Below are 14,188 nucleotides of genomic sequence, written 5' to 3'. Positions count from 1 at the left end.
AAGCAGTTTGGAATGTGTCGGGAAAAAAAATGAGCTACGGCAGTGAAGCTCACTACGACTCTATTACACAAGAGAAGAAGAGAAAATGTGCTCATCTGTGTTAGAGAAAAGTAATGAGTTAATGAAGTCCGCTGCCCACAGGAAGTACTGTTTATTTTTACCTACAGTGACCACACTTTTATATGATAGGATCAGTGACAATCTACTTTGTTTAAAAGATCTAGTATCTATATGTGTGTAAAAGAAAGAACATATAAGCCAGAAAAGGAAGGGTGTATCTGTTGATAGAGGGGATATTCTAGACTGCAAGAGTCATTAGTAGAAAGAGTCAACACTAACAGTTAAGACTGTAAAATAATGTATACTTCTTAGTACACAAAGATAATAGTGAGAAAAACAGTTTATATGTAACTTAATCCAGTAGGTGATTTAAGTTAACTGTAAATTTTCATACATAAATATTTAAATCTTACCTTTCCTTCCGAGCTGTCTTGCCTGCTAGCTCCAAGTGGAGAAGAAGCACGTTCTTCCGCAATACCATCAAAAGAAAGACTACCGAGACTAGAACCTGAGCCTTGTCTAGAATGTCTCCCCTTTGAAACACTTGAAGTTAGTTTTTGGGGAGGACTATTCAAAATAGGAAGTTTGGTTAGGTCACTCCCAGTTTCTTCTTTAATTTTATTTTTTAAACTGGCAAACATAATAGTAATCTCCAAGAGCTAAAAAAGAATTACACGAAGCTGTTTATTTGAAACACATCTAGTTTTTTCCACAATCACTCCACTGGTAAAATTATCACTCACCTTGACCTATTCTAAATCTATAGATCGAACGTCACCATTCGCTGTCCTTCTATTTAAAGAAGTAGTACTTCGAAACCACAAAGTATGTAAACTTCAAACAGAAACACTCAATACTGCCTGCATACATAGAGTTAAACGAAATACTTCGCCCAAACCATAACAAATCCAACCCACACTGCAGCTGCCATACTTCACTTCGTTTCGTGCAAATTCCTTGGTTTTCGGTTACGTCACCGTCACCCCCAGCAGAAAATCACTGTATCTTTATATGTATATATTGATATTCTGTGATGTACAGCCAAGCCGCCATGTTTTAGCCAAGTACTCAATCAGCTGATTGATGAAGGAGAGCATATTCTCTTTGAAGGAGAGTGATATTGTTTCAATGAAGAATAGACTAGGTCAATTCTTTAAGATGTTATTTCTTTTGCTCATCCTATGAGTATATAGACCTATCAGTATTTGTTATATTCAGAGTCTAACTACCTGACGTAAGACTTCAAAATTTAGATTTCTGCGTGGTATAGACCTAGAAGTTACAATTATTATAATTCATGTGTGGTATAAAATAGTATAGTCATTGTCTTTTATATGTATTTGATGGCTGTAAAATTATCCTACATTAAAATCCACTCCAAACTGGAGTGGGGCAAATATTTATTTATAGGAAGGGGAGTTAGGGATTGGAATAACTTACCAAGGGAGATGTTCAACAAATTTCCAATTTCTTTGAAATAATTTAGGAAAAGGCTAGGAAAGCAACAGATAGGAAATCTGCCACCTGGGCGACTGCCCTAAATGCAGATCAGGATTTATTTATTTATTTATTTATTTATTTATTTATTTATTTATTTATTTATTTATTTATTTATTTATTTATTTATTTATTTATTTATTTATTTATTTATTTATTTATTTATTTATTTATTTATTTATTTATTTATTTATTTAAAAAAATTAACATTACCGTATTCCAGGTAACATGGTTTTACATATCAGAATACACAAAGCAGTATCATCAAACTATACATAGAAATGCCCTTTTTGTATATGACTTATCGGTATGCATACAATCTCAACACACGCAAAAGATAGAAAATAATATGATTAGTTAACCGATGGGCAGACAGAATTGTATTACCTAGCTCCATATTTATGTTAACATAATATACTGTAAAAAAAAGCAAAACAAAGAAAAGTCATCTCCGTACAGCGAATGAAGGCCCTTGGAGGGTTGGAAGGTAAAGGCTTCCACAATCCGTAACCTCGGCACTTGATGGGGTAGAGTGCTTAACTTTACGCCCGGCCGCCTTTGCCCCGAGGAATTAACCTCATACTTACTCATTTTTGGTATAGGCTGAGTGAATCTCAGGCCATATGCACCTACGGAAGTGAAAATCTCGTTTCTTAAATTTTACGACTTCTTGGCGGGGATTCGAAACCACGTCCTTCCCCGCGAACCGAGTACGCCTTTACCCCGCCTCGGCCATTTGTACCGGTACCATTTTACTCGTGGTACTAATATAAATAATAATGAAAAACTGCTACACTTCAGTAGCGAAACCAAGCAACTGCCATGGTCCCCGGGTAGAGTATAGTGGCTACGGTTTGATCCCCGCAATGAGGAATCCAATATTAGTATCACTATACAACAGGCCTAAAGTTCGAGAAACTACCACTTGTAGCTCGGTGAAAACAAGCAGTTATCCTGGTCCCAGAATACTTGTATTCAGGACTCAACAATCGACCACCCACGGTTCAATCTCCGTGATGTGCGACTAAATTCTGTGCCCCGGTTCGGTTAGTACTGGTAGATATCCGCTGTGTTTTAAAATTACTATTTGCTACTATCCGTTTTGCTAATACGATGTTATTACTGTTATATTATATTCTTCTATTTTCTACCACTCTTCCAACAACTGTGAGGTCGAGGGTAGGAACTGCGTCACACCTGTGGATTTGATCCTGTTTAACGGTCAGGTTGCCCTTCCTGACTCAAGTACTATATGGAAGGATGTAATCACTATTGCGTGTTTCTGTGATGATTTGTATATAGTTTGGTAAATTGTCTGAATATGAAGAGGAGAGTGTTGGGACAAACACAAGCACCCAGTCCAAGCCCGAGCTATTAAAATATCCCACCCGGCCGGGAATCGAACGCGGGACATCTCAACAGAAGGGCAGAACGCTGACCATTCAACCACGGAGTTGGACTAGTAGATATGAAAAGGGGAGACTGGACCATGGGGATTCTAGACCACGGGGAGTCTGGCCCAGCGCTGCCTCTGCGCATGCGCTTCTCCCCCTGCGGGCGCCTCTCACTTGCCAAGGTGCGTGTGGAATGTTAACTACACACACCCGGAGGTCTTTATCTAAGAGGAAATTATCTCTTGAAAGGTTACTGGGTGTGGGCGCGGTGCTGTGACTGGATTTGCTTTAAAAGGTCACTTGCTGGAGTGCCTTTCACTGGCTAAGGGGCTCAACCACATGTGGAATGAGAACAACACACTCAGAGGCCTGTATGTAAGAGGTAATTATTTCTTGAAAGGATACTGTTGAGGGCGAGGTACAGTGACTATGTGGCAACTGGATTTGCTTTAAAAGGTCACTTGCTAGTGAAAGGAGAACAGGATGATAGTTTATGTAAAAATGAACCCTCCCTCCTCCTCCTCCCCTACTGTAGGCGAGGGGAAAGCACTAAGGAGTGGTACAGTGCAGCTGTTACTAGGCAAGATCTGCTTTGCAGCTTGTTGAAGGTAATCTCTATCACGAAAGGTGAACAGGATGTTTATGGCAGGTTGTAATTTCGAGTGAAGGTGAACCAGCGACAAGTCCAGCCCACTGGTGAGGAGTGAAGGTGGTGGCAGGGAGTATTTAAGGAGCAGAGCACGACATGAAAACTATCACCTAGTTGGAAGAGAACTTCTTTACTACTACTTTTCTTCCCTCTTCAGTAAGTGAGTTTAAGTTTAGTTGGTTTGTTAATTGTAAAAGACATAGTAGCTTTAACAGAATGGATATGCTAATGAAATTAAATAAAATTGCAAAGGCACCACAATTTCATAATAGAAAACTAAGCGAGTTGCAAATTAACCATCCATTTAAGGTTAAACCGCTGAGAGCGGTGGAAACACGTTTCGGAAGGAAAATAATCGTTGATATAGAAGGGGAAGATGAGCAGACCGTGAGTGTTTTCCGGCCGGCGCTATTTGCGAAACATTCAGCAGAAGAAATAGAAGAAATAAATTAATTAAAAAACAACTTGAAAATGATGTATAAAGGCATGGAGAGGGGCTACCATCAAGTGTGCTTCCTACAGTAGAATGCCAACAGTTACGACACTTATTTTAACTAAGTAAGTATGCAGATAGTATTTTCGTTCTTATATGTAACTTCTTTTCACCGTATTTGTATAATTGTTTTGTTAATTGAAAATAGTATGTGATGCTTCTTTTCAGGTCCGTGGTGTTGCTATGATGAAGTGGAAGAAAGTTGATATTAAGCCAGGAACTGAACATCAAGCATATCCAAGCATACAGAGTCAACGTCTGCAAGTACATCGAGAGGAGGAAGTTGTCGCCACAGCCTGTTCAAGATGAAGCGGGACAACTGAGCGCACAACAACAACAAGAACTGAGTGGTAATTGTATTGAACTATGGAACAGAGGGTGTGCACTTTTTAATTTTACAGTATATGTGACGAACCTGAGTAAAGCATATGAAAGCCAGCAGGAGGTGACAGCCGCTGTAGTGCGATTTCTCTTGACTGAATTTTCAAGTAATGAACATTTTTTACTATCTGTTAGGTATAACATATTCGAAGAAATGTGTATGTATGTTGGGTATTCAGACCGAAGGCTGGTTTGATCCTCCACAGCTCCGCCAAAAGCCGTCATAAACAGCCTAGGGGTCACTGAAGAGGCATACTAGGGAAATGAGGAGTGAGGTAGTTTCCCGTTGCTTTCCTCACCGAGCCAGAAGTTGCTATTACATATCAGTCTGCCAAGCCTACTGAAATGAATTCACCAACTGACCCTATGAGCGATATTTTCACACCATTCATAGCAGGGACTGGCTGCATAAGGAACTGTATTACTAGCATCGCTCATACCTCAGTCACTTTCATATTGTCAAAGCCAAGGATGAGACAGAGACAGGGCAATGAAAATAACAAATTTATTCGAGCCCATACCAGAAGACATAGTGCACTGTAAACACTACATCTCGCCAGCAAAGGCATCGAAGAAATTTACAAGATTGAATTTTCCTTTTCTTCACAAGAATCGAATAAAATTTCCTATTACCAGAATACATTGTAAGGGAAGCTTCAGGACGAGTTTCCAAGCGAAGCTGTTCACTGTTCACTAGATGTAATAGGGAGTGAGCTAGCTAGATGGTTATACTCTGTGATGACGGAATGTACATTCTTGATAAGTCGTTGCTACAGCAACTGCTGGACAATGTCTTGAGAACGCAGAAAAATTTAGCACCAGAACGAAATTTTTTGGCTACTTTTTTTTAGTTATGGAGTTTCCTTCGAGCAAACGTAGAAAATTAGACATTAATTTACAGACAGATGAAGATGTGGGAAGAATGCAAGCTCATTTTGATAGAGTGTTTGAACGCATTCGTGAGTTTATGAGGGAGGTAAATGGATCAATAATAATTTCATATCAGTTCGAACCTAGCGAGGAGCGAGAAGAAGAAGAAACTCAGTTCGAGGTGATTGAAAATCTTAACGAGCTAAGGAAATGCGTAATCGGATGTTAGAAAATTATTTTCACGCTCGCACTCTTAATGGGCTAACTTTTCAGATAGAAGATTTGTCTGCTTTCCAGTATAAACAAATCGAGGAAGCTTTTCGGCGCAGAGTGTACACAGTAGCGGTGGTAAATGTTAACAATGATTTCTTACTTCCCGAAGAATTCCTAAATAAATCTTACGTGTGGTTTAATAAATATGTGAAGAAAGCACTTAACACACAAGCATTAAAAGTAAATACCGTTTTCTGCACACAACATGTTCTTCACGATAAAATCGATAACAAATATTTTCATTCAAGGAACGCTGAAATTACGGAAGGTACTAATTTAAGAGAATGGTACAACGAGCATGTAACTAAACCGATTCTGAAAAAAATTAACAGAGTTCGAGGATCGTGATTCGGGTAGGTCTCTGCTGCGAATTCGCAAATTGTGGATAAACATTAATAAAAATGTAGGTTTTCACGTGGGCAAGTCGCCCACTAGTCTAACGTTGCCTACAGCAGTTAGAAACAAGAAAGCAGTTATTAATCTGCAGAACACACGGGATGCTTGCTTTACGTGGAGTGTAGTTGCTGGCTTAGTTCCAGCTAAACTTCATGTAGATCGCATTTCTTCTTATCCACATTATAATTTAATTCTAAATTTAAAAGTCATACCAATCCCGATGGAAATGAGATACATGAGAAAATTTGAAGAACAAAACGAAATCTCCGTGAATGTATTCGGAGGGCAGTATGACGAGAACAACTGGGTGTGCATAGGACAGAAAGATGACAAAAAAGAGTTTACTCTTGTACATTTGTACATTTCACATAAAACGTGTGAAAAGAAAGTAGATCTTCTAATGCTTCAGATTGGGGACAGTGAGAAGTATCACTTCTGTTTAATTAAGAATCTTCCACGTCTTGTGCGCTCATCCCTTACGAAGAGCCGGAATAGAATTTATATATGCAGACGGTGTTTGTCTTACTTCCAAAATGAGGAAAAATTAGCATTGCACCGTAATGACTATACAATTTCCGGTGGCCAAAAGTATAATGCCTTCGGAGAGGGAACGACTAGTGTACTTTGCAGAGTATAACGTTCAAGTGACAGTGCCTTTTATTGTGTATGCGGACACAGAATGTATACTGAAACCTGTGTCTACTTGTTTTCCAACGCCGCATTCAACTCAAATTCACCAACATTTGCCTTACAGCTTAGCATATTATTTACACTGTAGTTTTGACAGAGATTTGTGCTCTTTCAAACTCTATCGAGCTAGTGATTGTGTTAAATGGTTCGTAGATGAGATGTATAAATTAGTGGACAAGCTTGCGCCCTATTATTTTGAAACGAAACCGATGTTACCATTGACTGTTGAGCAAGAAATTAAATTTCTCTCGTCTACATTATGTCACATATGTGAGAAGGAAATCGCAGATAATGAAATGAAAGTTCGCGATCATTGTCATTTAACGGGTTCAGCAGGGGATCAGCATATCAATCGTGTAACTTACAGTATCGTAAAATTTCTATCTTGCCGGTAGCATTCCATAATTTGACAGCCTATGATGGTCATTTTATAATTAGAGAAGTGCATAGGAAGGGAGGGGATGTTGCGACAAATCTCAGAGCGAACATTAAACCATTACCAGTGAACATGGAGCGATACAAAGGATTTTCAAACTTCATACGTTATAACCAAACACAATGTGTTGAACTAAGATTTATAGACACTTACAACTTCATTCCTTTTTCGCTGGACAAAATGGCACTATTAGTTAGTGACGAGTCGAAGCTTGTAACGAGACGGTATTTCACCGATGATTTACAGTTTAAACTCGCTTCTCGGAGAGGGATATTTACATACGAATATATCACTAGTATGAAGGTGTTAGACGGCACTAGTTTACCACCATGAAGTTCATTCTTTAGCTCTTTAAAGGGTGAAACTGTGTCGGAAGAAAACTACGCGTTCGCTCACCTTATTTGGAATAAGTTTAACTGTAAATCGTTGGGTGAATATTCCGATCTTTACTTGAAAATCGATACTTTACTCTTGGCCGATGTATTTGAAAACTTTAGATTGAGTGCAAAAGAGACATATGGTATTGATGCCGCTCATTTCTCCACGGTACCGTCTATGGCATAGAGTGCTATGAAAAAAATAACAGCTGTCCAGCTAGAATTACTTCAAGATGTCGACATGCTGCAGTTTTTCGAACGCTCCATACGCGGTGGTAATGTGCAATGCGTTACGCGGCATGCAGTAGCAAATAACAAGTACATGTTAACATACGGTGAGTCCAAACCGGAATCATACATAATGTAATTTGACGTGAACAATTTGTATGGTTTCGCTATGCAACAGTTTCTTCCAACGGGCGGCTTTCAATGGGTAGAGAACGTCGAGAATTTAGACATTATTAATGTAGGAGATGAAGTAGATGTTGGGTTTATGGTAGAGGTTGATTTAATCTATCCCCAGAACTTCATGATAAACATGCCGATTATCCATTGTGCCTTGAAATATCTACGAAACTAATGAGCACTCTTTACAACAAGGAACGGTAAGTTCTTCATTATAGGCTATTAAAACAGTGTGTAGAATTAGGCATGAATGTAGCTCGCATTTACAGAGCGATTCAGTTTAATCAGTGCGCATGGTTAAAATGCTACATTGATTGAAACACAGAGAAACGAAAGTTAGCAAAAAATGAGTTCGAGAAAAGTTTCTATAAATTAATGAATAACGCAATTTTTGGTCGTTCATTAATGAACGTAAGGAAGCTGCGCGGCGTCAGATGGGTCACACAGTGGGGGGGGGGGTCGTTCTGGTGCACGTACGTTGATCTCAAGAGCAAACTTCAAACGTCGTATTATAGTAGACGAGCAGTGTATGATTATCGAAATAAAGAAACTTCAAATTCTTCACAATCAACCGGTTTACCTCGGTGCTACAATTTTAGATTTGTCAAAAATAAAAATGAACGATTTTCACTACAACGTTATTTTGAGAAACACAGATTCAAACTCACAACTACTATACACTGACACCGACAGTTTGATATACAATTTTTCATTTGATATATACGAGTTTGTGAAGGAAAATTCAGTTTTGTTTGACACACGAAATTATGATGAAAATAATCCTTTCCAAATTGAAAGAAAAAATTCAGGTGAAATGGGTTTAATGAAGGATGAAAACGGTGTAAGTATTGTTGAAGAATTTGTAGGTTTGCGACCAAAGATATATGCTATTAAGTTGTGTGAAAAAGTGAAACCTACATGTAAAGCTAAGGGTGTCAAAAAATGTTGTTGATCACTTTACAATTGATCAGTATAGACGTTGTCTGTATGAAGGTGAGCGAGTGACCAAACTACAAATGTGCATCACTTCCACTTCTCATTCTGTGTTCACGGTTCGTCAATACAAACTAGCACTCACAGCTAATGATGAAAAAGGTACATCACAGAAAACAAAATTAATAAATTACCATTTGGACATTACAGTCTTGCAGAGAAAAGAAGTATAACCAATGTATAGCTATCTTGCATAGTAGGTTTGCTTTTTTTTAACCAATGTATAGCTATCTTGCATAGTAGGTTTGCTTTTTTGTGAGCACCTCCTCCACTTCTTCATCAGTTTACCCTTCCGTATGTAAAAATAATGTAATTTACTCTGTAGGTGATTATTAAGTAATAGGAGGAGAAGCTCTTGTTTCTTCTGTGTTTACTTTAATCATTTTATTTTAGAAACTTTTGTTTCTTCTGTATTTGATTAAGAAAGAAAAAAAGGTGATCTTATAAAATTTCAAACTACATAAACATTTCACTCGCTGATTCCTTTATTCAATGTATTGTACTGTATTTATACTTTCTCTTTTAAAATGCACTGTATACTATTGTACTGTAAGTTAACTTGCTATATATATTAAAGTGCAATGTAAAACTTTATTTAATATTTTTCTTTATCGAAAAAATAAAATCAAAAATTGATGATCAAAAAGTTCAAATCAAAATCAAAATCTCTTTATTTGCAAATGAGGTGTCTACCTCGGTGGCAAATGGTACACTAAAATACATTATTGTCAAGCACTAAATTTTAAATTAACAAGAGACAAAGAAAATTTTCCTAGAATACAATATTATGCAATTTACGCTAATAATTTGTTCTATTAAACACATACATCATCCTTAATAAATTTATATTGTTTACAAAATTCTACTTATAATATCTTACAAACATAGTCAACTCATATACAGTATGTGAAATTACTTCTAATAATAATATACAACTGGTATAAGATTAAAATTAACATTGAATTTATTTACATATTTATATTTTACCCATTTTGGAACATAAGTAGCATAACGACCTGCTGCGTCTTAACTCGAGCCCCTTTTGTTACCACTTTTCAGAGTTCCTGAAGGGCCTTCACAGCTACCGTAGCGGTCCCAGGGCCCTCGAAGTCCCCACTGTACTTCACCCCTACAGGCAGTCCCCTACTTGGGCTGTCCAAACTCCATAGACCAGGGGATGGAATTAATTTAATCACACACATTTTTTATTTACAATATCCTGCACTGGTCGAATGCCCTCTAACATTTCATTTATTTTTTCTGTTGTTGTTTATTCTCTTCTTGAATATCTGTACAGATTTTGGAAAAGGATCAAACACTACCCCTGGTAAACTGTTCCACTCCTTCACGCCCTTCCCAATGAATGAAAATTTACCCCAATCGCTTCTGCTAAAATTCCTTCTAATTTTGTACTTGTGGTCAGTTCTACCAATATAATTATTTTCCAACTGAAGCCTCTCACGGATATCTCTCCATGCTTCTTCTCCTGTATAGGCTCTATATAATCCTATAAGTCTAGTTTTCTCCCTTCTCTTACTTAAGGGTTCCCAACCAAGTTCCTTTAACATTTCTGATACACTACTCTTTCTCCTAAAATCCCCTGTTACAAACCTTGCTGCTTTCCTCTGCACACCATCTAGTTCTTTTATTAGGTATTCTTGGTGAGGATCCCAAACACTGTTTGCATATTCCAATAATGGACGAACCATACTTAAGTAACTTTTCTCTTTTAATTCTTTGTTGCATCCTTTAAGTAGCCTCATTATGACATGTAACGATCTGTATGCTTTCCCAACAATGTCATCAACAAGTTGTTTAAAAAGTTTTTCTTTCAACTATCCTGCACTGTCTCTCCTTTTACTCCTTGTACTCTTACTAAAGTAGGAGTAGGAGAATGAAAAAAAGCATTTTTACAATCTAATTTATTAAATAAGAAACTACAGAGCTTTTTTTATGTAAAATTCCAAATGAACCTTTGACTGCCACTACGAGGAGAGATCTGCAGAGACTGAATCTTTGACTGCCACAGCGAGGAGAGACCTGCAGAGGGAAACAAAAGAAAGAAAAATTAATTGATAGCAGAATAAAACAGAAAAAGCAAGCAAGAAAAAGGAAATTAATATTTATTTTTATTTACCTTAATAATTGTTGAAATAGTAACTAATATCAAGCTCGGACGTTGTTGTTGTTTTTGTTGTTGTTGTTGACACCATGAGGAGACACCTGAAGAGGAGAAAAAATAAATAAATAATTTATTTGGTAGCAGAATAAAATAGAAAAAGCAAGCAAGAAGAAAAGGAAGCTATTACATCTATTTTTTTCTTCACCTTAATAATTGTTGAATTAGTAGCTGATATCAACCTCGGACATTGTTGTCGTTGTTAGCTCCTTAATCCTGAGAAGCACGGTGTAAGTTCGCCTTCAGATGATCTGGTAGATACTGCCAGAGCGCACTTTACTGATATTGTTCGTAAATAGATAATATGTTTTCAGGGAAGAAATCCCACTCAGATTTATTGAATCTGCTCACACCATCTTTCTTAGATTTGTTTATTACTGAACATACTATTCTCATCACACCAACTGACGATTTAACCAACTATGAACTGCGTGAACGTTGAACATAGCACAGCTGCCTGAATGTCTTGCAACATGTGGTAAATGACGCAGACAGTCAACAGGGAAACACTCGTTACGCATTTTTCTTAAATCGTGTACACCTTCTATAGTGTTCAAGTCAATTATGCATGTACACGGATACTCTCGCAGTGCCAATAGACGTAATTCATTAACACAGTTGCTCACAACCAGATATTGGTATTGTTGATCACGGAGAAGATTGAAAACGACATAATAGAGCAGTAGATAACACATTTGTAGACGAATCTTTATTACAACAGACTATCTCGTAACCTCCAGTAGGTAACTTCTGAATGTCAACTATCACTCCTCTGGGTTTTGCACTCATGGTGTGCTTGATATCGAAGAACTGAAGCAGAGTATCCTCTCTCTGTCGTTTATATACACCATTAGGAAAAAAGGAAGAAAAATTCGCGCAAGATTATTGGAAGAAAAATACCTCATTCGTTAGTGGTTTTTAATTTATTATGCGGTCATGAATAATAATGCAATGCAGAGTAGTGTTGGCTGGAATAGGTTCATTTGTTTCAATTTCAACGCGAACATACAGAGGAAGATTTTATCGATTCTTGCTGTTCCATGCAATTAATAACAACAATAGAACAATGCGATTGATATTCACTTCGTGATATATTCGGTTCGGAACCATTACCATCAAGCTGATAGTATGTATTACGAAACTTGATGAACATATCATAAAATTCACTGCAGTCGCCATTGTTAAAATTAGTTACAGTCTTTTCATAGAGATAAAAGTTTGAATTTAAGAATACAGCAACGGATCGAATATTACAGTGATCGAACAGAGAAGACGAAGCATTAATTTTCTTACGATCGGTTTGGAAAGCAAGCATAAAAAATTCTCGGTTTTTCTATTTGTGACTTAGTCATAACAGTCCAATTAATTTTCGGTGAATTTGGAATAGTAGGTAACTCGTGGTAACTCCACGATCGAAATGCTACAGGAATAGAAGGATTTTTGGATTAACTTTATGCGTTTAACTTCTTCCACGTCGGACAGTTTTAGAGGTGGTAGCTTTATATACATTTTTCGTACTTTGACCTTAGCTGTATCTTCCGCGTTGGCTGAAAATAGTGCACATTTGTCATCTCTAGAACGAATAAAGATAAATTCAAATTTACAGTTTATGGATGGTTTCCTGTAGTCTTCAAATAAACCGCAAAGAACACGCAGTGGGATGATTGTATGGGACAGCTTTGTAGTTGCGTGGTCAATATTAAATTCGTTTGGTGGTGTGGAAATTGAAGGGAAATAACCGGCATTTTTCAGCGCTAGCATTTCATTTTTAGAATAAGATGCGAAAGTTTCTTTATAGCACTAGTCGTACCTACACGCCGAGTTCTTTCAATCTTTTTCCCATTCAATTCAATAAGAATTTCATCGAAGAGATTTGCTGCAAAGTATTGATCGGAAGCGGCTGTAGCTGAAGGTGTATTATCTGCGCTTGATCTAACTATTTCACCTTCGATGTGAACATCGGCTTCAGAGGGTAAAAAGATATGTTCTTGGTGGTATACAGGAACTCGAATTTCATCGTTGTTTTCATATTTCGTGCCCGCATATGGATGATAGCTCCTTACTTCCCGCCTAGCAACTCTGTTGTCAAATATAACTTTGTCCATTGCGTTGAACATATTTCTCCTTGATGTTACCGTGATTGTACACAAAAAGAGACTAAAGTAGTTTTGGTAGAGAAATATAATTTATATGCTTTATCTTATAGTAGTCGATATCATTGTAAAAATATCTTTCCGCGTTCTTTCAATTTCCTTCGCATTTAATTTAATACGAATTTGATCGGAAATATTTGCTGCGAAAGTTTGATCGGAAACGGCTGAAATTGAAGGTGCTTCATCTATGTTTGTTTTAACAATACTACCTTCTATGTAAGCATCGGCTTCAGAAGGTGCAGGAACTCGAATTTCATGGTTGTTTTTATATTTCGTGCTTGCATTTGAACGATAGCTTCTTACATCCTGCCTGACTACTCCGTTATCAAATGTCTGTTTCGTTAAACATATTTATTGTTGATGTTACCTTGACTACACACGAAAAGAGACTAAAGTAGTCTCCGTGGGAGAAATAAGACTTATAGTAGCCGGTAGCCTAGCGATTGTAAAAAGTCTTTATTGTCTGCGGTTAATTTTTTCTTGTAGCTTACATGATGAGATGGTTTTTTAGCTTTACTCCACATTTTACTACTCTGGCTGCTTCCTCTTTTAATCCTCGGTTGTTTGACTGGTTGTTCTAAATTACTACCATGATGTTGTTCTTCAACTGTTCCTTACTCGAATGATAGTACATAAGTGTGCACTTTATGTTATATACGATTACTGTATTTTCACTGGAAGAATAATTAACTCTACTGTTACATCCTCATTTTGTAAGTCGATTGGGTTTTCGAAATGATCTTCGAGTACGACGGATGTATGTTGAATAACACTAGTATTTACCGGTAAGAAGCTTATAGTTGACGGTTGAACTACAATAGGATAACCTGCTGGAACAAGCGGTTTAAAATTGTATAACAAATCTGTTTGTTTACCGTTGAGGTAAGAACCGCAACCTAACACGAGGTTACAACATACGCGAATCGAGTTTTCGTTCTTAAT

At 37.2% G+C, this 14,188-nt stretch overlaps 1 protein-coding gene across 1 annotated transcript in view; it reads right to left on the bottom strand.

Moving 5' to 3' along the window:
* Golgin97 (Golgin 97) overlaps positions 1-987 on the bottom strand; it is a 201,340-nt gene extending 200,353 nt beyond the window's left edge. Inside the window, exons 1-2 of the mRNA XM_067145349.2 lie at positions 804-987; positions 474-719 (exon numbers count right to left, since the gene is read on the bottom strand). Coding sequence (XP_067001450.1) covers positions 474-701 — 228 coding nt within the window. The 5' untranslated portion in view covers positions 702-719; positions 804-987. The remainder of the gene's footprint in view (positions 1-473; positions 720-803) is intronic.
* Between the last annotated feature and the right edge of the window lie 13,201 nt (positions 988-14,188).

Source organism: Anabrus simplex, chromosome 4 (assembly GCF_040414725.1).
Source record: "Anabrus simplex isolate iqAnaSimp1 chromosome 4, ASM4041472v1, whole genome shotgun sequence".
NCBI lineage: Eukaryota > Metazoa > Arthropoda > Insecta > Orthoptera > Tettigoniidae > Anabrus > Anabrus simplex.
Note: the sequence above shows the minus strand (reverse complement) of the source record. Positions and strands in the feature narration are given on the sequence as shown.